Source organism: Callospermophilus lateralis, chromosome 8 (genome assembly GCF_048772815.1).
Source record: "Callospermophilus lateralis isolate mCalLat2 chromosome 8, mCalLat2.hap1, whole genome shotgun sequence".
NCBI classification, from domain to species: Eukaryota; Metazoa; Chordata; class Mammalia; order Rodentia; family Sciuridae; genus Callospermophilus; species Callospermophilus lateralis.
Window position 1 is genome coordinate 104,072,673 of NC_135312.1, and position 24,609 is coordinate 104,097,281.

Sequence of the window (24,609 nt, forward strand, 5' to 3'; positions counted from 1 at the left end):
GAAAATTACAGTACACAAGTAGCTAGCAGTCTTTCATTAGAACAAACCGCAGCACTCAGCAGAGACTCAGTGACTAATAATAAAAACAGTAACCCCAAAACAATGAGTAAAATTGATTTCCTTATATAAATGATGGACCAAGGAGACAAAGGCAGGAGGATCTCAAGTTCAAGGCCAGAAAAAGAGAATTTAACAAATTCTCTCTTATTCTCTTGTTCTTTTTTACCCTAATTTCTCTCTTCACTTGAAGAGCTAGTGTTTTGTGTGACATAGGGATTAAGAATAACAACGACAAAAACAAAACCTTAAAGAATGATAATTAACAATCACCCAGAGCCAACCAAAAGAAGTTTAGAGAAGTAATGAGCCAGTAAATAGGCTTGTTAAGTCTGGTGGTGCACACCTGTAATCCCAGCAACTAGGGAAGTTGAGCCTGGAAGATCACAAGTTCAACGCCAGACTTGGTATCTTAGTGAGATTCTGTATTGAAATAAAAAGTTTTTAAAAAGGGCTGGAAAGACAGCTCAGTGGTAGAGCACCCACAGGTCCAATCCTCAGTCGTGCAAAAACAAAAACAAACAAAACAACAAAAAACAGCTTTCCATATGTAAAAACTAATGTTTTGCTTTTTCTATTGACAGTTTCTATATCCAAAGTGCAGTGCAGATGACTAGTAAATAGAATGGTGGGTAGAAGACACACATAATCCGGATGGAGAGTACATCAGAACCAAATTGTTCCCACATTACTATAAAAGAGCACAAAGATCTGTAGGTTACCTGAGGAATAGTGACCGAGGGGAAACCTATATAGTTTCTGAATGCTCGCCAGAGAATCCATCTGAACTGATGGCAGAAGGAGGTGACATGAGTGATCTCCTTAAAGCCTGAGCTCCTCTTCTGACCATTGGAGAGCTCCTGTAATCTAGCTTTTGTGTTTCTGTAGAAGGAGGAGTTGGCATAAAATTCAGCTAATGTGTCTACGACTGGCTTTTCTCTCTTGGAAAACTGTTCGGCCCCATTGGCTTTGGAATAAAACGGATAAAGAAGGAAAACATTATTAACGGATAACAGCTGATATAACCTGTTTTTCTGTGACTCATTTCTTGGATAACACCTTAATTTTAAAGCTTGAATATACAAAAGTCTCAAGGGTGGTCATTGCTTTACACATTAGTAAGCACAGCTAATTGATCTGAGTTCTGCCATAATCTTATGGATACAGAAAACTGACATTGTCTAACCATTGGGACTCTTGTTCTTAAAACAGACATTTAACCGCAGTTACAATTCTTAATATAAAATCTTAATATAAAATTCATAATATAAAATCCTTGCTTTCTTCTATGTACAAATGCATAAAGGGCCAAGTTTCTTATTTTGAAAGTAATACAATCCACAAACATATTTATCTTTAATGGAAACTCACTTTATACCTCACAGTACCACATAAATATACATTAATAAGTTTAATAGAAAATACAGCACTCATGGACAACAAAGTCTATCTGTTGGTTGGCATTAGAACACAACATTAATGTAAATTCAAAAGCAATGTTTTAATGAACCAGCACATATCTAAACTTTAGCCAAATAATTCAGGCAAAAACATGTGAATCTGAGACTCACATACCTTCACAGTCCTCTTCCTTTCTATTTAACACTATAGCAGAGGAGTCTCTATTAATGACATCCAGAAAGAAGTATGCAGGATTGTTGTAGGGCTCACACTGGTAACCTATGAAAGAAAACCAAAGAACTCAACCTGATGGTCTCAGAAAGAAAAGTAGATCACCTCCAGAGGGTGATGGAGGTAAGGCTAAGGAAAAGAGAATCTAACAAATTCTCCTTTATCCTCTTGTTCTTTTTTAACCCTAGTTTCTCTCTTCAGAACATTTTATATTAGTTCCTTATCATAAATCAAGAAATGCAAAGAATTATTAAAATCCTCTGGTGCTAATCAGGACTTCTTCATAAATCTAAAGCTAGGTCCAAGGAAAAAAGTGTTAAATGCCTGGGTGCACTGGGCTTAAGTTCACCTGGAAAATTCTGTAATGGCAATACACATGTCGGCAATGACTGTTTCTCTGCCATTTAAATACAGAGGTCCAAATGATCACCTCTCAAGCTGCCATAATTCCACATAGATGACAAATCTCCAAGGCACCATTATCAAGAGAAGGTGACCAGCATAGCCACCTGGGCTCTGACTCAACTTCTTGTGGCACAATCATCTGAACTTGGCCTGAGGTCTGACTCTTAAAGTTCTACTCTGGATTCCACAGACTCATGAGTGCTTGAACATTTTTAAATGACAGACATTAAATAAAAATAAAGAAAGATAGCTAGTGAATATTTAAATTGCATTTGGGATCATAGAGAAGCATCTATAATCATATTCAAATCTCTAAAATAAAGTAGATCACATAAGCCATTAAAAAAAATCACATAATTCAACCTGAAATACAAAGATCCAGGTAGCCCAGAAATTTTGGTGCATCAAAGTCAGATTTATAACCAGCCACTCTAATGATTAACAGGTCACTCAAATATATTCAGGGCCTAAATCTGCAATCTAATCTTACTAGAAAATAAAGTAGCATGTCCCTGAGCCTCATGAAGGCAGAGCACAATCACATGTCAGAAGGAAAGCTGAAAAACCAGAATCTGCTATATGGTCAAGAAGAAGATAATGTTGGGCCTTTCCATAAATATTCAATTGATGGAATAACTGTTGTCAGCCCAACCAGTTAATCATAGACCTTTCTGGAAAAGATCATCATGTGAAGCAGAACAAAGGCCCAGTGGAAACACACACACACACTCACTCAAATATGAAAAAGAAAAAGGCCTAAAGAACAAGCAAGTGCTGCACAATGAAGCAAAATTTATCACCAAACTGAAGATGCTTCACAGTGGTGGAACCCGAGCTATATCTGCACAGAGATCAAATAACACTCCTGTCAACACCTCTACTCTCCCAGGAGTCAATGAATGAAAGATTTAGTGCATGAAAATGTCAACCACACCTGCTGATTGGAAGTACTCCAGAGCCTTCTGGGCAGGACCATGGTACATGAGTTTTCCTGAGGCCAATAAGGTGAGGCTGTCAAACAGCTTGAAGATGGAGTAGTGAGGCTGATGAATGGTGAAGATGACTGTTCTTCCCTGCTCAGAAATGCTAAGTTAAAAAAGGAAAACTATAAATCATTAAATATCTGATTCTTGCACTTAGTAAAATATTTTATTTCTGCTGTTATCCAGTTTTTCTTAATTTTCACTTATGAACTTCCCCTTTCATTTCCTATTTTCTACTTGATACTTAGGGAACATAAATAACATAAATTCAGTACATTTATTGAAACACTAAGGTTTCTTTTTAATTTTAATTTTTTTTTAGGTAGTAGGGATTGAACTAAGGGGCACTCAGCCACAGTCAGAGTAACTTTTCAAGATTTCAGACCAAATGAGATACTTGTATTTCAGTCAATATATTCCAATGCTTGATGTTTTTGTTTCCCTTTAATTCTGAAGTAAACACTTATTGTGAAAAATGTTTACAAAGTGGGTGGAGGACAAAGTAATCAGCAGAGCAATTGGAGGTCTGGTTGTTAAATTACTTGTTTGAGTAAATAAAGGAATATATTGAGAAAATGGGAGTCACTCTCTCCTATCTGATATCACCTATAAATATGAAGATGGCAAAGACTCAAAATGACGAGGAGATTTTAGACTGGAATTCAAATATTATTGTGAAATTTTTAATATGTACACACTAACAGAAACAGCAACAGTGACAGATGTATTTTTACAGGGTTCTTTCTTTTCAAATATAGATGTGCATGTGTGTATACACATATAGGCACATGCACATAAAATATTTATATTCCACATATTTCTAAGTAAAATATAGAAGTACTTTTCTACATGGTATACAAATATAAACATACACACTTATACATGTTTACGACGTTTACCTATAAGAGTCTGTTGGCAATGCCAGTAGCAGTAACAGTAAAGGAACAGACCTTGGTTTGTAAAAACAGACCTTGGTTTTTTAAATACACAAAAAGGAACCATTATCCTTGCAGAAATGGCAGACACAAGAAAAGTACAAGACAAGACAGAAACATCAAAATGACCTCAAAGAATAGGAATGTTTAGCTGGGCATGGTGGTACATGCCTATAACCCCAACAACTCAGGAAGCTGAGGCAGAAGGATTTTAAGTTCAAGGATGGCCTCAACAATTTAGTGAGATCCTAAGTATTTTAGCAAGACTGTCTCATAACAAAAAAATAAAAAGGACTGGGGATGTGGCTCAGTAATAAAATACCTCAAGGTTTAATCCCCATTACAAAAAAGAAGGAAGAAGAGGAAGAAGGGGAGAAGAAAAAGAAGAAGAGAAGAATAAAAGAAGAAGTGGAAGGAGGAGGAGGAATAGGAGAAAAAGGAAAGGAGGAGGAGGAAGGAGGAGGAGGAGGAGGAAGGAAGAAGAAAGAAGAGAAAGAGAAGAATAGAAATGCTTGAAGGATGATTAGGGAGATATTAAAAGAACACATAAGCCACATTGAAGTGACTTCCACTGTTCAAATTTGGGTTAATTTCAACATTAAAATAGTGTAAAACATTAGATTTTACCCATTTCAAAAAAAAAGGAAAGGAGAGAAACTTCTTCCTTCTGTAGAATGTCAACAACGGCATGTTTGGCTGCTACCACAAGAACAGGAGTTGTGGTGCGTGGGGAGACGTTGGAGGAGAAACTGGATATTGGCATGAAACACTGTTCAATTCCAATGTTCTCTTCCTTGATAAAGTAAAAGCATCTCTTTAATTTCTTCCATTTGTTCAGGCCCCAAATCTTAGGAGTTATTGTCTCAATCCTCACACTCTATGTCCTCTTTCTATGCACTCTTTCTGAGTGCATCCTGTTGGTTCCATTTTCAGAACAGATCCAAAAACCACACTCTTCCTAATCAAAGCTGTCCTACTTTAGCAGCTCCTTCTAGTGTCCTCTCACTCATCCTTGCCCAAGTGTTCTCCAAATGTTCTGCACAGCGGTCACTGCTCTTCTCTAAAACTCTCACAAAGCTTCCCACCTCCTCTAAGGACAGGAAAAGCCACGCTTCTTACAATGGCCCAGGAGACCTATGCAACCTGCCACCAGCCCAACTCCAACTCTCATGGATTCTAACTGGGATGAGTTGAGCTGTGGTCTCCCCAAAATTCATATGTTGAGGTCCTAACCTCCAGTACCTCAGAATGTGGCTACATCTGGAGACACAGTCACTAACCTTAAATGAGGTCATTAAGGGGATCCTCATCTGACTGGGACAATTTAAGGGATAAGTTCACAGACACAGAGGGAGAAGATGGCCATCTGCAAGCCAATGAGAAAGGCCTCTGAGCAGACAACCCTGTGGACAGCTTGATCTCAACTGCCAGCCCCCAGAACTGAAAAAAGGAATTTCTCTTAAGTCCCCAGCATGTGATACTGTTATGGCAGTACCTCAGCCAGCCTCCACTCCTGTTGTGTCCCTCTGAAATCTCTAATGCTCCACATCCATTAGACATGCTCTCTTCAGGGCCACTGGCTGCTCCTTCCAGCTACAGCTCTCCTCTGCAGCCGCAGCAGGTCTCACTCACTCACTCCCAGCTCATGCATCACATGCTGTGGTCTTCCCTGCCCTTTAAAAAGGCTCCCCACACCACCACTGCCATCCCTCCCTCTTCTATTGCTTATTATTCTTGCTAACACTACTTTGTTCATTGACTATTTCCCTCTAACAAGGAAGGAAGAAATTCTGCTGTTCACTTCCAAATACCCTGCTCTAGAAATATGTGGTACACAGAAATTATCAAATATAAAATAAATGAGAGAACAATATTCCCAGAGCATTTACCTTTTCAGGAACAAAAGGACAGCACTTGCTGTGCTTGAGTCTAAACCAGCTGTGGGCTCATCCAGGAACAAGATGGGAGGATCAGTGATCAGCTCCATTGCTATGCTGGTCCTTTTTCTTTCTCCTCTAGATACAAACTGGGTTCCAACCTAAAACACAAAGTTATTGTTATTATCTACAGAAACAACAATATTCACTATCATTTGGTAGATTAATCTGTGCCAGTCCTATTAGAGACACTTTATTTTGTTGTCCTTATTATTCTGAACGCAAATAAATAGACATCTGAAATAAGGGGGTTTATCTTTGACCAAATGAGTAAAATGTGGCTCAGGGCATAGCTTCTAGATGACTGCACCAGATATGAAAGCTGTGCTTTTAACAGCTAAGTCCCCAGCATATGGTAAGAAACATACATATTTTTCTTATCAAGTCAAATATTTAAGTTTAGCATAAATAAGTTGGAACACTAACCAATGTGTCCCATATAGTTGAACCACACAATAAAACAAGAAATAAAGATAGGAGAGGAACATAGAAAGTCTTTCTAGTGACTTATTAGTCTTCTAACAACATCCCAAACACTGTGGACTCTTGGAGACCACCAAAAGTCTCCAAGTGAATTTACAAAGAATAGACTTGCAATCAAGAAAGCGTGTTTTCTACCACAGCACACCAGCAACTTCTCAATCATCTGCAAGTCTTTCTAAATTGACAGTGTCCACCCCAACTCATTGAACAATACCTTATTTATTCTTTTAGACAAATTTAGAAGGTGGGATATTCCACAGGGTCACTGGCTCAGTCTCTTCAACCAGTCAATATAATTGTGTGTGTCGAGGGGAGTAGGAAGGTTTTGGGGAGACAGGAAGAAGAAAACAATTCTGAAATTCAGAGTCTCCAAAGGGATAATAATCAAATGCTACCCAAGGCCCATGACTGGGTCCTGTTAACAGAACTATGAAAGATATTTGTAGACAATGTGGAGAATGTGAATGAATATGGGCTTGACATAGGTGATGATATGAACATACAGTCCATTTTGTTAGTTAGTAATGGTATTGCGGTAAAGTAAGGAAATGTCATTTAATAGATATAAAATAAGTATTCAGGGAAGAAACACTGTATAACTTTCTTTAAAATATTCAGAATAAAATTGTTGAAATAATTATGGCAGGTGATATTTATAACTGATAAAGCAAGGTGAATAGTATGAGTAATTATACTACCATATGATCTGACAATCATATCATTGTCATATTGACTATTTTCTCTACATTCTGTTATTTTAAAAAAATTCATAACAATTTAAAATTATTTCAATTAAATTACATAAACTATAAAAAGTCAATAACTGCCTTCACATATTTTCCTTTAAAAATCCAAATAAGTGACTTTGAGCAGTGCCTCCTTAAAGTTAAAGAATATAGCAAAAGACTACCTTACTGGGAAGGCAAAATCAAATAAATAAAGAGCCAAAGGAAAGAAAACTCGATGACTCATAAAACAAAAATAAGTGCTAAATGGTAGCATCCCAGGATTATTCTTCCAAACAAAGTATACTTCACATAAAATACTGTCAACAGGTACCAGGGGAAGTAGCAGCAAGAACAGCCCCTCAATTCTTCATTGCCTCTAAGGAGAGGTGATAACAGGGGGTGCCAAAGGGAAAAAGGGCTATAGAAACATAACTTGGTCACTACACAAATTATAACTAAATCCTAATGTGACCAAATATAATTTTCAAAGCCAAATTATCCCAAAATGAACTACACAGAACTAGAATCCTTGGATTCCTGACATTTATCAATTCCAGAAATACACCATAAAAAAAGCTTTGGGACAAAGTCACCCCAGAGCAAGAGGGAGAAGAACTACTAAAGGGTAGTAGAAAAAGGGAAGAAGAAAAGTTAGAGGAAAGACATCAAATGAGCCCTAAAATGTTAGAGGAAAGACATCAAATGAGTCCATCAATGAGGGTGAGAAGACCACATGGAAAAAGCCGTGGGAGAGGCACTCTTCAAACTAGACCACACGTCTAATCCTGGGATTCAACCACCATTAAGATTGCTTCTCCAGCTTCATTTCCACCTTCATATTATGTAACTTGACTTTTCTCATCATTATGGAAAGCAGCCACTTTTGACCTCACACACCTTAGGAAACTTCTGATTAAGGTCACATTGTCCACATAGGGAGGTCCTCTTTGCTGGCTGATTCTATCAGGCTTTGTCACATTACCTTAGTATCAGTCACTTTACTCAGACCTAAATCTTGAATGAGTTTGTTGATCCTCTCATCTTTTTCTTGATTTGTCATAGTTGTTGGAAGCCGAAGAGCCGCTGCGAACCGTAAATTTTCTCTCACTGTCAGGGTGCCCATCCCAACACCATCCTGAAGGCAAACAGTATTTTAATGAGACAAACTGAGTCTTTTCTAAGACTATCCCTCCAGTGAATGTAACTTAATCTATAAAAATAACAAACTAAACGTAAAGTTTCAGCTCCACAAATTTTAGTGATTCCACATACAGAGAGCTACAGAGTCCAAGAGAGGCAGTTCATCCACCAGCGCACACCCAGATGGAGCACTGGTAATCATGATGACTCCAACAGGCACTTCCAGACTGCTTTGTATAAGGATTCACCAAAGGCATCATGTAGAGAAAGTAGGAAAGTAAAGGAAGGGCAAAAAAAGGATAGGAATTGGCTTTTATGTAAATGATACAACAACTAGAATCAACACCACTGCCTGACAGGGGTCATAGTCCAGATCCTCCTTTCCTTTCTATTTAACTCTAACCTCACTCTTATGGGAAATTATGAAAAGTGGGTGTAGATAAGCTTTGTTTCATGAGCATGTGAAATAATCAACTGGAACCATGCTAAACTATAAGCCAAGGTTTTTCCCCAGACAGAACAGAAAAAAAATTTACAGGGAAAATTCACTAATACTTACTTGTGCCACATAACCAGACTCACATGGAAAATTGGCATTCTGAGGTGCTCCATTTACTAAAACTTCTCCAGATAATCCACGTGGATCCTTCCTTGCAGCTAAGATATCTAACAAACTATAAAAGGGTACATACGTTATAGGGTTATTTCCCTCCTACACAGACCATGTCTCTCAGCTACTCTGAACAGAAATTTTTCTCAAGTCAGAAAATTAACTAGTTAGAAAGTTTTTAAAATGTGTGTGTGTGTGTGTGTGTGTGTGTGTGTGTGTGTGTGTTTATACTTAAATCCTCACCTTTCTTTTCATCATAGGCTATAGGAAATGCAAGGTATCATTGGCTTACCCAGAACAGGTATCCCAAATGACCCACATGGCTGTCTTACCTTGGTGGATCCAACACAGGAAATGTGCTCCTTTATCTATGCCCTCACAAAGACCTTCTGCTCTACCTACACATTTTTAATAGTATCACCTTATTTCCCACCCCAATGCTCATAGCATGCTCCCTACCCTGTGTATGCCAATCACTTTATCAAGTTCTATTAGTAAAGCTGACCTATAAAACTTCCTGGTTCCTGGGGGAAAAAACAAGCTAGCCCAACTGCCTATCCACAGTACCTAGGAACAGATAGAACATGCACAGCAAATGCTCAGCCAATACCTACTCACATGAAAAATGATTGTTAAGAACACACTAAAGACTCTGGAAAAGATGGGGTAGAGTAGAAGATGGGTGCAAATTTTACTTGTTGCATGAGCTTCAGGTTCAAGCAGAAGGATACTGCTGCAATACTGCTTCCTTGTAAAGTACATGATAGGCAACACACTGAATCCTAATACTGAAATCATAAAGACAGAAATTCAGGAACTCTGAACATAGGACAGGAAAGAATACCTTAGAAATCCAACCTATAATGCTGCAGGTCAGTCTGCTGTAGAGGAGAGGGGAGACCCAGGCAGAAAGAAGAGTTTGAATCTGAAGGAAATTTGGCACAGGGGAACTGGTGAAACAGAGGTGAGGTCTGAACTACAGTGACTCTGAGGCAGTGCCATGGCAAGCTGCTGTGTGAGGGATGTTCTGTGCTTCCTGGCTGGAGGGTGGAGAGCTGATGTGGAATGCCATCTTAGAGTGACTATGAGGTGAATTTCTGCTGCAGGAGCCAGGGAGTTCATAACAAGCACTGGCCAAGTGTCCCTGCATAGTTCTGCTGTGAGAGCTAGAGACCTCCTGGTGGGGGCATGACTGAGGAAGGTACAAAGAGGATTGTGCTCTTTGGTGGCTTGCAGGAGTAGTCAAAGTGAAATCAGAAACTGGACAGATGGATACATTTACACTTGGGGTCTGTTCCTGGGACAACCACATTCATGGACAGTGAAGTGTGCTAGAAAAACAGAGACTTCATCACTTTACCCCCAACAACGGAGTTCTCAGGAGCCCCCTCCACATACCCAGACACCCAGTGAAGATTGGCTTCTGCCTGGCAATAGGGTGGATGGAGCCATTTTCCCTAGAGTGGAAAACTCATGGCAAAGCTCACAAGTTTGGTCAGAGCTAAGTTTGCCAGTTGCCTGAACTTAACATTTAGAAGTCTACATCAGCCCCGCCAGGGGAGTGCACTCACCGAGTTTGCATGGACAAAACTCCAATTGTCACTACTTCCTATTCTGTCCTTAAACTGGCAAGAAGGGAAACTGAGAGTCAATACAGGCAGCTTCAGTTCCAGGCCACTCTAGCTGACAGCTGAGTGAGGAACTCAAAGAAGATGGACTTCACAACTCCTAGCCCTTGCTCTAAGGGGTACACAGCCCAAGAAGAAACTGAAAGGACAGGAAGGCATAGGCAGTGGACATCCATACTTGCCAACAGTGTGGCCCATCTCAGCAGAGCAGCCCTTCATGTGTAATTAAATTTTTTTCTTTCCCTTCATTTTTATTTTTTCCCCTTATTTCTCTATTTTTCATCAAGTGTTTGTGAATGTGTGTATGTGTGGGGTGTGTGTATTCTGTTTCTGTTGCCTTGTGGATCTTTATTTTTATCACTTTTTTCCCCCTCTGTTTTACTTTAAACTTTTTGCTTTCCTTAGCCACTTGTTATTTCACCTTCTTGTGACATTAGAGGGGTAAGGTTTTGTGCTTATGTATTTCGTTTGACTTTTCTTCTCATTGTTTCTTTTGGCTCTTTTTAAAAACTTGTTTATTTTTTCTCTTATTACTCCTCTCCTCTCTTCCTCCTTCAATAGCTTAATTCACTTATTCTCTCTCTTTTTTATTACTTATTTTATTAGGGGTGGGTGGGTATTTTTTTTACTCCTTTTTCTTTATAGCCATCACTTGTGACCTCTCCCCTGCTGTGCTTCAGTTCACCTTTTGAACATTTTAAACTTCCTTTTACTTTGCTACCCCATTTTCTTTTCTCTTAACGAACTGCAGGTTTACTATCTTTAAGAACAATTCAGGACCCTGTTGCTGTGTGCCAGATCCTGCCTGTGCCTGTGTGGATCCCGCAGTGTGCTGGCTCTCCATCAACCAACATGGGGCTCCCCATCAATCAACACAGGACTTCCCTGGCTGCCTCCATCTTGGGACACTGCTACTATTGTCATCGTCTCCTCCACTTGGTAGCCTGCACTTGGAGACACTGGACAAGGTCTGGAGATAATTGCCCACTGCAGCACCCCACACCACAGTGCTATATCTCCATACATGTCACACAATATCATCAAATGGCCTGCCTTCACCACCCCATCTCTGAAAGTGGTCACCTCCATCTTGGGACACCTTTGTCGTCATCTTGGATTACCTCTGTCACCACCATCGTCATCTTTAGTGGGGCAACTCCCATCTTGGGATACTTCCTGGGGCCTAGAAGCAATATCAAGGTACTTATAGTCCCCTAACTGTTCCCCCCTCAAGAGCCACTAATCTGGTACACCAGATGCAGATACATGGCTGACCCATAGCTCTCAAAGCCTGGTTCTGATCTGCCCCACATAGAACAGCTCTCCACACAGGCACATAGACCTCAGAGCTCAACCCACTTATTATTTCATCTTCTTTTGACTTTAGAGGGGCAAGGTTTTATGTGTTTGGTTTGACTTTTCTTCTCGTTGTTTGTTTTGGCTTTTTTAAACCTCTTTCCGGGGATAGAGATTCCTGATTGAGAAGAAGAAAGGGAGGAGGACATGAGAGATACAGTTTAGAGAGTAAATTAGAGATCAGAAATTGTGGGGTCTAAGGGGCTAAGGCCTAGTGCTCACATCACATGAGTGGGCCCAGAATATCCTTAGGGTGCAGTCTTCCAATGTGGTCTTCAAGACCAGTCCTACCACACTACTAGCCTTCACCAGCCTGTGGGTGGAGATACCAGCAAACACCTGAAAACCCTGAATATCTGATGAGAAAGAAAGCATGGAAGACATTGAACTCGAGAAGAAAGAATTGTACGATTTTTCTTTGAGATATTTTTCCTTTCTTTTCTTTTCTTTTTTTTTCTCTCTCTTTTCCCACCTTCATATCCCCAACATTTAGGAAACCAAGTACTTTCCATGCATTAGACTATTGAGGACTGGAATGTCTGGATAGTATATTATAATTTTCTTGTATGTTCTTTTATCTTTTATTGTTATATTTTTTCTTTTTCTTATTTTTGGTTTGTATGTTTTTTTGTACAAAAAAACCTCTGTATTCTCTTCCCACTATCTGTCTCCCCAGAATCTCTTTCTCTCTTTTCTCCTGCTACAAGTCAACTTCTTTTGATTCCTCATACACACTTCCTAAGATCTAATACCTTAATATCCACACCTCCTATCTCCTTAACATCTCATTCTATACCACCCCTATTCTCTCTTTGTCCACTATTAGAGACTATAGAACCTTTTATAAACCTACTGTTAATATTGATAATAATTGAACACATCATTTCTGTCTATTCTGACAAAACTGTAAACATCTTAATAGGAACTATTTGGTTTAAGGCTGCATATTGTTTGCATTAAGACTTCTTAATATTGATCTGCCCCTTAAAGCAAAGGTATTGGAAACTTGAAGGGACACTATAAGTCTATACGGTAGAAACTGTAAAATCTCAGGTGCACATTGTTAGAAGGAAAGACACAAGAACAACATTAAAAAATAAGGGAAGGAAGTACACCAAACAAGCCAAGATAACACATTATTAGAATCCACGGCAAGCATGTCAGAGAAGGAGTTTAGGATGTACGTGATTAAAATGTTTTGTGAACTAAAAGATGATAAAAAGAAATCAAACACAGGAAACAAAAGATCACTTTGAAAAAGAGCTACATCAACAAATACAGGAAGCAAAATATTACTTCAAAAAAGAGATAGAGATTCTGAAAAACAAAACAAAACAAAGAAATCCTTGAAATGAAGGAAACAATGAACTAAATTAAAATAGAAAGCATTTAAATAGAAAGCATCTCCAAAGGCTAGATCACTTGAAGACAAAACCTCAGACAATGAAGATAAAATATATAATCTTGAAAATAAAGTTGATCAAACAGTAAAGACAGTAAGAAACGATGAGGAGAACATCCAGAAAATTATGGGATAACTTCAAAAGACCAAATTTTAAAATTACTGAGATAGAGGAAAGCCTAGAGATAAACACCAAAGGAATGACAATCTATTCAATGAAATAATATCAGAAAATTTACCAAACCTGAAGAATGAATTGGAAAATCAAACACAAGAGGCTTACAGGACAACAAATGTACAAAACAAAACAGAGCCACACCAAGGCACATTATAATGAAAATGCCTAGCATACAGAATAAGGAGAGAATTTTAAAGGCTGCAAGAGAAAGGAATCAGAATCCACATAGAGGGAGACCAATTCAGATCTCAGTAAATTTTTCAATACAGACCATTAAAGCTAGGAGATCCTGGAACCACATATACCAAGCTCTGAAAGAAAATAGATGCCAACCAAAAATCTTATATACAGAAAAAATTAAGCTTTAGATTTGATGACAAAATAAAAATCTTCCATGTTGAACAAAAGTTTAAAGAATTTCTAACTAGGAAGCCTGCATTATAAAACAACCTCAGCAAAATATTCCAGGAGGAGGAAATGAAAAATAACAATGAAAATCAGCAAAGGGAGCAACTACACTAAAGGAAAAACCAATTAAAGTATGAACCACATCAAGTTAAAAACCAAAAATAAACCAAAATGACCAGAAATACATGTCTCAATAATAACTCTGAATGTTAATGGCCTAAATTCATCAATGAAAATATACAGACTGGCAGATTGGGTTTTACAAAAGACCCAACAATATACTGCCTTCAAGAGACTCATCTCATAGGAAAAGACATCCATGGACCGAAGGTGAAAGGTTGGGGAAAAACACAACACTCACAAGCACTGTGGAAACAAATAGGGGTTTCCATCCTCATATCAGCTAAAGGAGACTTTAGGCCAAAGTTAGTCTGAAGGGATAAAGGACATTTCATACAGCTTAAGGGAACCATACATCAACAAGAACTAACAATTGTTAACATATATGCCCCAAACAATGAAGCATCTACATTCATCAAACAAACCCCTCTCAATTTCAAGAATCAAATAGAAAACAATACAATAATACTGAGTGACTTTACACCACCTCTTTCACCACTGGATAGATCTTCTAAACAAAAACTAAACAAAGAAACTATAGAACTCAATAATACAATCAATAATTTAGAATTAACAGAAATATATAGAATATTTCATCCATCAATGAGTGAATACATTTTCTTCTCAGCAGTACATGGATCCTTCTCTAAAATACAGCACATATGCCACAAAGTGACTCTCAGCAAATACAAAAAATAGAGGTACAACCCTGCATTCTATCACATAATAATGGAATGAAATTGGAAGTCAATGCTAAAATAAATAATACAAGCTACTCCAACACTTGGAGATTACATAAAATGCTATTGAATGAACAATGGATAGCAGAAGACATCAGAGTGGAGATTTAAAAATTCTTAGAGGTAAATGAGAACACTGATATGACATATCAAAATCTCTGGGACACCGTAAGAGCAGTTTTAAGAGGAAAGTTCATTGCATTGAATTCGTTCCTTAAAAGAAGAAGAAGTCAACAAATAAATGACCTAACATTACATCTAAAAGTATTGGAAAAGAAGAATAATCAACACCAAAAGTAGCAGAAGACAGGGAATAATAAAAATCAGAGCTGAATAAGTGAAGCTAGCCAATCCTTAAAAAACAAATGCCAAATGTCTCCTTTGATATAAAGAGAGCAACCAAGATCAGAACAGGGAAGAAGAGCATGAGGAAAAGATTAACATTTAACAGAGACGAGTGGGGTGGGAGAGAGGGAGAGAGAAGGGAAACTGTATGGAAATGGAAGGAGACCCTCATTGTTACATAAAACTACATATAAGAGTTTGTGAGGGGAAAGGGAAAAAAAAGGGAGAGAATTAAACCACAGCAGATGGGATAGAGAGGGAAGAGGAGAGGGAAGGGGAGGGGGGATAGTAGGGGATAGGAAAGGTAGCAGAATACAACAGTCATTAATATGGTATTATGTAAAAATGTGGATGTGTAACCGATGTGATTCTGCAACTTGTATTTGGGGTAAAAATGGGAGCTGATAACCCATTTGAATCAAATGTATGGAAGATGATATGCCATGAGCTTTGTAATGTTTTGAACAACCAATAAAAAAAATATTAAAAAAAAATCAGAGCTGAAATGAATGAAATTAAAACAAAAGAAACAATTAAAAAATTTGACAAAATGAAAAGTTTGTTCTTTGAAAAAATAAATAAAATCGATAAATCCTTAGCCATGCTAATGAAGAGAAGGAGAGAGAAAAATTACTAATATCTGTGATGAAAAAGGAAATATCACACTGGAAACTATAGAAATACAGAAGAAATTATTTTGAAAATTTGTAACCCAATAAAATAGAAAATATTGAAGACATTGGCAAATTTTTAGCATCATATGATCTATGCAAACTGAATCAGGATGATATACACAAGCTAATCAGATAAATTCTAAGAAGATGCCATTAAAAGCCTATCAACAAAGAAAATCCCAGGATCAGGATTCACAGTTGAGTTCTACAAGATTTTCAAAGAAGAATAAATACCAATACTCCTCAAATTATTCCATAAACTAGAAAAAGAGGGATCCCTTCCAAACTCATTCTGTGAGGCCAATATCACCCTAACACTAAAACCAGACAAAGAAACATCAAGGAAAGAAAACTTTAGACCAATAACTCTAATGAACATAGATGCAAAAATTCTCAATAAAATTCTAGCAAATTGAATATAATAACATATTTGAAAGATAGGACACCACAATCAAGAGGGGCTCAACCCAGCGATGCAAGGTTGGTTCAACATTCAGAAATCAATAAATGCAATTCACCATATCAATAGACTTAAAGATAAAATCACATGATCATCTCAATAGATCCAGAAAAAGCATTCAACAAAATGCAGCACCCCTTTATGTTCAAAACACTAGAAGAACTAGGGATAATAGGAACATGTCTCAATATTGTAAAAGCTATTTATGCTAAGCCCAATGCCAACTTCATTCTAAATGGAGAAAACCAGAATGCATTTTTTCTAAAAACTGGAACAAGACAGGGATGCCCTCTTTCACCACTTCTATTTAACATAATCCTTGAAACTCTAGCGAGGGTAATTAGACAGATGAAAAAAAATTAAAGGAATATGAAAGCAAAAAGAAGAACTAAAACTATCACCATTTTATGTTGATGACATGATTCTATACTTAGTAGATTCAAAAATTCCACCAGTAAACTTCTAGAACTAATAAATAAATTCAGCAAAGTAGCAGGATATAAAATCAACACCCGGGCTGGGGATGTGGCTCAAGTGGTAGCGCGCTCGCCTGGCATGAGTGCGGCCCAGGTTGGATCCTCAGCACCACATACAAACAAAGATGTTGTGTCCGCCGAGAACTAAAAAAAAAAAAAATATTAAAAAATTCTCTCTCTCATTCTCTCTCTCTCACTCTTTCTTTAAAAAAATAAAATAAAAATAATAAAAATAATAAAATAACACCCATAAATCAAATGCATTTCTGTCCATCAGTGACAAATGCTCTGAAAGAGATATTAGAAAAACTACCCCATTTACAATAGCCTCAAAAAAATAGAAGTGAATCAATCTAACAATGAGGTGAAAATCTCTATAATAAAAACTACAGAACACTAAAGAAAGAAAGTAAAGAAGACCTTAGAAGATGCAAAGATCTGTTATGTTCTTGGATAAGCAGAATTAATATTGTCAAAGTGACCATTGTACCAAAAGCATTATACAGATTTAATGTAATTCCAATCAAAATCCCAATGACATTCCTCCTAAAAATAGAAAAAGCAATCATAAAATTCATTTGGAAAAATTAGAGACCCAGAATAGCCAAAGCAATCCTTAGCAAAAAAAGTGAAGTGGGGGGCATAACAATATCAAACTATAATACAGAGCTATAGTAACAAAATGGCATGGTATTGGCACCAAAACAGGAATGTAGACTAATGATACAGAATAGAGGACATGGAGACAAGCCCACATAAATCAGTTATCTCATACTAGACAAAGGTGCCAAAAACATATATTGGAGAAATGATAGCCTCTTCAACAAATGGTGCTTTGAAAATTGGAAATCCATATGCAGCACAATGAAGTTAAACCTCTATATCTCACCCTGCTCAAAACTCAACTCAATGTGTATTAATGACCTAGGAATTAGACCAGAGACTCTGCACCTAATAGAAGAAAAAGCAGTCACAAATTTTCACCATGGTGGCTTAGAACGTGATTTCCTTAATAAGACTCTTAAAGCACAAGACATAAAATTAAGAATCAATAAATTGGATGGACTCAAACTAAAAAGCTTCTTCTCAGCAAGGTAAACAATAAAGCGAATAGAGAGCCTGCAGAGTGGGAGCAAATTTTACTCTACACACATCCAGATAAAGCACTAATCTTTAGGATATATAAAGAACTCAAAAAACTTAACACCAAAATCACAAATAAGTCAATTAATAAATGGGCTAAGGAAATGAGTAGACACTTCACAGAATAAGATGTACAATTTATCAACAAATGTATGAAAAATGTTCAACATCTCTAGCAATTTGAGAAATGCAAATCAAAATCACTCTAAGATTTCTCACTTCAGTCAGAATGGCAGTTATCAATAATTCAAGCAATATAAGGATGTGGGGAAAAAAAGTACACTGATTCATTGCTGGTGGGATTGCAAAATTGTACAACCACTTTGGAAAGCAGTATGGAGAATCTTTAGAAAATTTGGAATGGAATCACAATTTGACCCAGCTATCTCACTCCTGGGTCTATACTCAAAGGACTTAAAATCAGCATATTATAGTAATACAGCCACCTCAATGCTTGTAGCAGGTCAATTCACAATAGCTAAACTGTGGAAACAACCTAGATACCCTTCAGTAGATGAATGGATAAAAAATGGTGGTATATATATACAACGGAATACTATTCAGCATTAAAAGAGAATAAAATCATAGCATTTGCTGGTAAATAGATAGCGTTAGAGAATATCATGCGACATGAAATAACCCAGTCCCCAAAAACTAAAAGGCCAAATGTTTTCTGATAAGTGGATGTTGCTCCATCATGATGAGGCAAGGGAAGAATGTAGGAACTTTGGATTGAGTAGAGGAGAGGAAGCAGAGGGGAAAGGGTGTGTGTGTGGGAGATGGTGAGATGAGATAGACATTATTACTCCTATGTCTTGGTATGATTGCACAAGTGGTGTGACTCTACATCATGCAAACCAGAGAAATGAAAAGTTGTGCTCCATTTGTGTAAAAAAATAAAATTAATAAAAATGAATGATTAATTTACATAATTACTGCCCCCATCATTCATATTTCTGCAGTTTTCATCACTGGGAGGGGCACAGCTGGCACCTGTTGTATACTCATATACTAGTTGTAATACATGACTGCTTATTGTTATTGGTGTTATTAAATGCTGACTCTGTCACTCCTCTTTTTGTGGGAATTAATGGTATATTAATACCATGGCAGGCACCAGGAAATTATTCTAATGCTGTATATTGATCACTAAGATTGCTGCTGCTTGTTTTCCATTTTTTCAGAGAGGGGCTGGGAAGTGATGAGTATACTACAAGTTGAAAGGTAGACACTCTGCAGTTGAATAACACCCACACCTCAGCAAAGTGACAGTGTACCTTCCCTCATGCACAAATCAACACCACTCAAGCTTCAAAAATAATTTGACACATAGAATAGAGGAGACAAAAACATCAAACAAATGACTAAGTAAGAATGACTAGAAGGAGACATCAGATTCCATACTTGGACATTTTTCCTACAGAAAAAAAAAAAAAAGAAAAAATTCCAAAAAGAAGACTCAAAAAACTTCACTCACTTCAACCTTCTCAATTCAAACTTTAAAAGTAAGGAGGGTAGGGAATGTGGCTTAGTGATAGAGTACTTGCCTGGCATGGGTGAGGCCCTGGGTTCAATCTCCAGTTTAAAAAAAAAATAAAATTTTTATAAAAGAAAATAATTGTCAGCTAAGATTGCTATACCCAGCAATGCTATCATGAAGAATTGAAGCAGAAATTAAAACTTTCTTTGATAATGATAAAGTAAAATAATTTATGATCACTAAATCTGAATTACAGAAAATAGTTAAATACTACACAAAAAGAATCTCAAAAACAAACCCCAGGGCTCTCAAATAGTTGTAGCTCTCCAGAAAAGCAATTAAGCAAATGAAAAGAAAGAACAAATTTGATCTATTAAACAAACAAAATTACTAGAATTAACATCTCTCCATAATAACTCTGACTATAAATGGTTTCAATTCTCCAATTAAAAGACACATGTGGGCAGACTGTATTTTAAAAACAAGACCCAATCATACACTGTTTCCAAGAGATTTTTTTATAGGCAAAGGTATCTATAGACTGAAAGTGAAAGAGTGGAAAAAGATATCTGATGCAAGTAGAGTCTGAAAACAAGCAGGAATAACTATTCTTGTATCTGACAAATCATACTTCAAGCAAAAATTAATCAGAAGAAATCATATCGTTTGCTGGTAAATGGAGTGAGCCCATCCTTAACAAAATAAGTGAAACTCAGAAAGACAAAGATGAAATGCTTTCTCTCATGTGCAGAAGCTAGAGAAGAAAAATAAATTTAAAAAGGAGATCTCATGAAAATAGAAGGGAGATCAGGAGAGTAGAAGCAGGAGACCAAAGGGGAGGGAGGAGGAAAGGGAAAGGGGAATGGGGAATGAAGTTGACCAAATTGTACTAGGCGAATTTATGGTGAGGCCACAATGATTTATAACTTTATTTATGATTATTAGGCATAAATTTACAAATAAAATAAACAGAAGGGAGATCAAGAGAGGAGAGAAAGGGGATCAGAGGAAGGCAGGTGGGGAAGGAAGAAGTAGTACTAGAGATTGGAACGAAGAAAACTTTAGTATGTGCATTTATGAATATGTCAGAATGAACCTGGCTATTACTATAAGTATAATGTACTAAAAAATAAAAAAAATCATAAGATATGAAAATATTTGGGGACATGTGCATGGAGTACTGCATGCATGGCATACACTAAGGGTATCTGAGTGGCAAAGCACTCCCCTTGGGCTAGGCGCATGAGCGGCAAACCGCTTATCCCATAGGCACAGCCCTGGGCATGAGTCACTATGCTTGCTCCACAGCCCACTCCTGGATTGATTGCTGTAAGGACAGGCAAGAAATTGTATTGGTGGCTGCCTGTACTCTGCTTAGCTACTGCCTGAGTATATGTACATGGTAACTGTGCAATAAAATCAGACCTGCTTCCTGCTAGGTCTCCAGAGGTCTTGAAGAGCAACTCTGCAGCCACACTCTCCTGTACCCTGTTTCATGGACCTCCTTGCTGGATGAGAGTGAACCTACGCAGAAATCCACTATATATAACTAAAGAGAACAATCCAACAAGAAGATATGATAGTAATATTCATGCCCCAAATGTTGGTGTACTTAATTACATAAAAAAAGAAACACTTATGACTTTAAATACCAGATAGACACCAGTGTAATAATACTTGGTATTTTGGGACTGGGGTTGTGGCTCAGCAGTAAAGTGCTCCTCTAGCATGTGTGAGGCCCTGGGTTTGAGCTCAGCATCACATATAAATAAATAAAATAAAGATATTGTGTCCAACTACAACTAAAAAATAAATATTTTTTAAAAATAATACTTGGTGGGCTGGGGATGTGGCTCAAGCGGTAACGCGCTCGCCTGGCATGCGTGCAGCCCAGGTTCGATCCTCAGCACCACATACAAACCAAGATGTTGTGTCCGCCGAAAACTAAAAAATAAATAAATATTAAAATTCTCTCTTTCTCTCTCTCTCTCTCTCTAAAAAAAAAAAAAAGATAATTTCTTAAAAAAAATTATTCTTAGGGTTCTTTTGACATTCTATGGACCAAGAGGACATGATCGTATTTCCAGTTTCTGTTACATTTACTGATATTGGGAGAACATATAACGGCAGCAGCACCCCAGAGAAAAACCCCAACATGGCGCCTAATGACCCTCTTTCTCCTCTTTAAAAAAAAAAAATAATAATAATACTTGGTATTTCAACACATACCTCTCAACATGCAACAGGTCATGCAGATGTAAAATCAATAAAGACAATTCTGTCCTAAATGATTGTATAAACCAATTGGACCTAATAGTCATCTATAGAATATTTCACTCAACAAGACTGAATACAATTTCTTTTCAATATCTCATGGAATATTTTCCAAAATAGAATGTAATTTAGAAGCTAAAGCAAGTCTTAGCAAACACAAACAACAACAACAAAGACATACAAACTACCCTATGCATGTTATCAGATCATAATGAATTGATATTAGAAATCAACAATAAGAAAATTTATGAAAACAACATAAACACATGAAAATTGACCGATACTCTTTTTAACAAGGAATGGACAAAAAAAATGAAAGGAAACATTTATAAATTCCTAGAATCAAATGAAAACATCAATACAATACCGAAAATCAGACATCATGAAGGTGATACTAAGAGGAAAGTTTATAGCTATAAGTGACCACATTTTTTAAAAAAAGAAAGATTCCAAATAAACAGCAAATGCTGCATCTCAAGACCATAGAAAAGCAGAAACAAACTAATCCCAAGAAGAGAAGAAGACAAAAAATAATTATCATCAGAGCTGAAATTAAAATGGCAGATAAAAAACTACAAAGGATCAAAGCAACATAGAGTTGGTGCCTTGAAAATATAAATAATAGCAATAAATCCCTAATCAAACTAACCAAAAAAAAAAAAATGAGAGAGAAGACAGAAAACAACAAAATTTGACACGAAAAAGGAGATTCATCACAGAAATTGATGAAATCCAGAAAATCATTAGGGACAATTGAAATCACATTTAACAATAAATTATAAAATCTAAAAGATATTGACAACTTTCTAGACCCATATGACCTACTCAAATTGAACCAAGAGGATATAGAAAACCTCAAAAGAACAATATAGCAATGAGATTGCAAACAGCAATGAGGTTAAAGCCATAATAAAAAGCCCTCCAAAAAGAAAAGCCCAGGAGCAGATATATTCTCAGCTGAGTTTCACCAGATCTTCAAAGAAGAACTAACAGTAATACCCCTTAAATTATCCCATGAAATAAAAAGGAAGGGAACACTGCTAAATTTATTCTGTAAAGCCAGTATCACCTTGATGTCAAAACAGATAAAGACTCATCAAGGAAAGAAAACTAGAGACCAATACCACAGATGCAAAAACTATTAATAAAATGTTAACAAACCACATTCAAAAACAGATTAAGAAGATTGTACACCATGATCAAGTTGGTTTCATCCTAGGAATTCAAGGTTGATTGAATATACATAAGCCAAAAATGTAATTCAGCACACAAATAGAATCAAATACAAAAATAAGTGCAGAAAAAAAAAGTCAGACAAAATCCATTACCCATCATCCATTTGTATTAAAAACACAGAGAAACTAGGAACAGAAGGAACTTATCTAAACATCATAAAGGCTTTCTATGACAAACCCAAAGCCAACATCATACTAAACAGAAGAAAACAAAGCATTTCCTCTAAAATCAGGAACAAGACAAGGATGTCCATTCTCACCATTCCTACTCAACAAAGTTCTTGAAACTGACCAGAGCAATCAGGCAAGAGAATATAATTCAAGGGCTACAAATAGGAAAAGAACTCAAACTTTTTCCGTTTGCTGATGACATGATTCTAACCCTATAGGATCCAAAAAACACTATCAGAAGATTTCTAGATCTGATAAATTAACTCAGCAAAGTAGTGGGATACAAGATCAACCTTAAAAGATAGCTTTTTTATACTCAATAATGAATTTTCAGATAAATAAATCAAGAAAACCACTCCATTCAAAATAACCCCAAAACAAACAAACAAATAAAAACTTAAGAAAAAAATCAAACTAAACTGGTGAAAGACTTCTATAGTGAAAATTATAAAATATTGGAGAAAGAGAATGAAGAAGATACTAGAAGATGAAACAACCTACCATATTCATGGGTAGGTAGAATCAATATCCTCAAAATGGCCATACTGTAGGAATGATAGTAGAAATGAATTGGAAATTATTACCCTATGTGCATATATGATTACACAACCAGTATAACTCTATATTATACAACCAAAAGAATGAGAAGTTATACCTCATTTATGTATGATGGGTCAAAATGCATTCTACTGTCATGTATAACTAATTAGAACAAATTTTAAAACAGGAAAAAAATGGCTATATTACCAAAAGTAATCTACAGATTCAGTGCAATCTTCATCAGAATACCAATAACATTCTTCACAAAACTGGGAAAAAACTGTCTTAAATTTTATATGAAAGAACAAAAGACCCAAAACAGCTGAAGAAATCCTAAACAACAAGAGCAAGAAGAAAATATGGTGGCCACACTCCAACCCATTGATTCAGACACTTACTTCCTTAACCAGTCTCCTAAAGCTCAAGAAATGAGACCAAGAATCAGTAAGTGGGATAGTGTTAAATTAAAAAGCTCTGCACAGTAAACAAAATAATCTAGTGTGTAAAGAGAGATCCTACTGAGTGGGAGAAAATCATTGCCAACCACTCTTTGATAGAAAATTAATAATACAAAAAAATCTATAAAAATCTTGCCACACAAAAAACTAATCAACCTCTCAATAAATGGGTGAAAGATCTAAAGAGACATCTCTCAGAAGAAAAAAATACAAATGACCAACAAACACACACAAAAACATTCAACACCCTGAACAATCAGGGAGATACAAATCAAAACACTGAGATTTCATCTCATCCCAGTTAATATGGCAATCATTAAGAATACAAATGATGATAATTGCTGGAAAGGTTGTGGAGAAAGAGGTACTTACACATTATTTGTGGGACTAAAAACTATTACAAACACTTTGGAAAGCTGTATGAAAATTCCTCAAAGACTGAAAAGGAACTACCATATGACCTAGCTATCCCACTCAGTGGTATTTATTCAAAAAAACTAAAACCAGCATACTACACTGATACAAGCAAACACAGGTATATGATAGCCATATACAATTCACATTAACCTGTTATGAAACCAGCCTAGGTGCTCATCAATAGATAAATGGAG

General features: G+C 36.7%; 1 protein-coding gene across 4 annotated transcripts in view; it reads right to left on the reverse strand.

Moving 5' to 3' along the window:
• LOC143405833 (broad substrate specificity ATP-binding cassette transporter ABCG2-like) overlaps positions 1-24,609 on the reverse strand; it is a 50,528-nt gene that overhangs the window by 15,910 nt on the left and 10,009 nt on the right. Inside the window, exons 3-8 of one of the 4 annotated variants that reach the window (XM_076864149.2) lie at positions 8,860-8,974; positions 8,143-8,295; positions 5,902-6,050; positions 3,029-3,180; positions 1,633-1,704; positions 780-1,024 (exon numbers count right to left, since the gene is read on the reverse strand). In XM_076864149.2, the coding sequence (XP_076720264.2) occupies positions 780-1,024; positions 1,633-1,704; positions 3,029-3,180; positions 5,902-6,050; positions 8,143-8,295; positions 8,860-8,974 (886 nt within the window). Of the gene's footprint in view, positions 1-779; positions 1,025-1,632; positions 1,738-3,028; positions 3,181-5,901; positions 6,051-8,142; positions 8,296-8,859; positions 8,975-24,609 lie in introns of all 4 variants that reach the window. The other 3 variants (XM_076864148.2, XM_076864151.2, XM_076864150.2) reach the window with 3 other exon arrangements.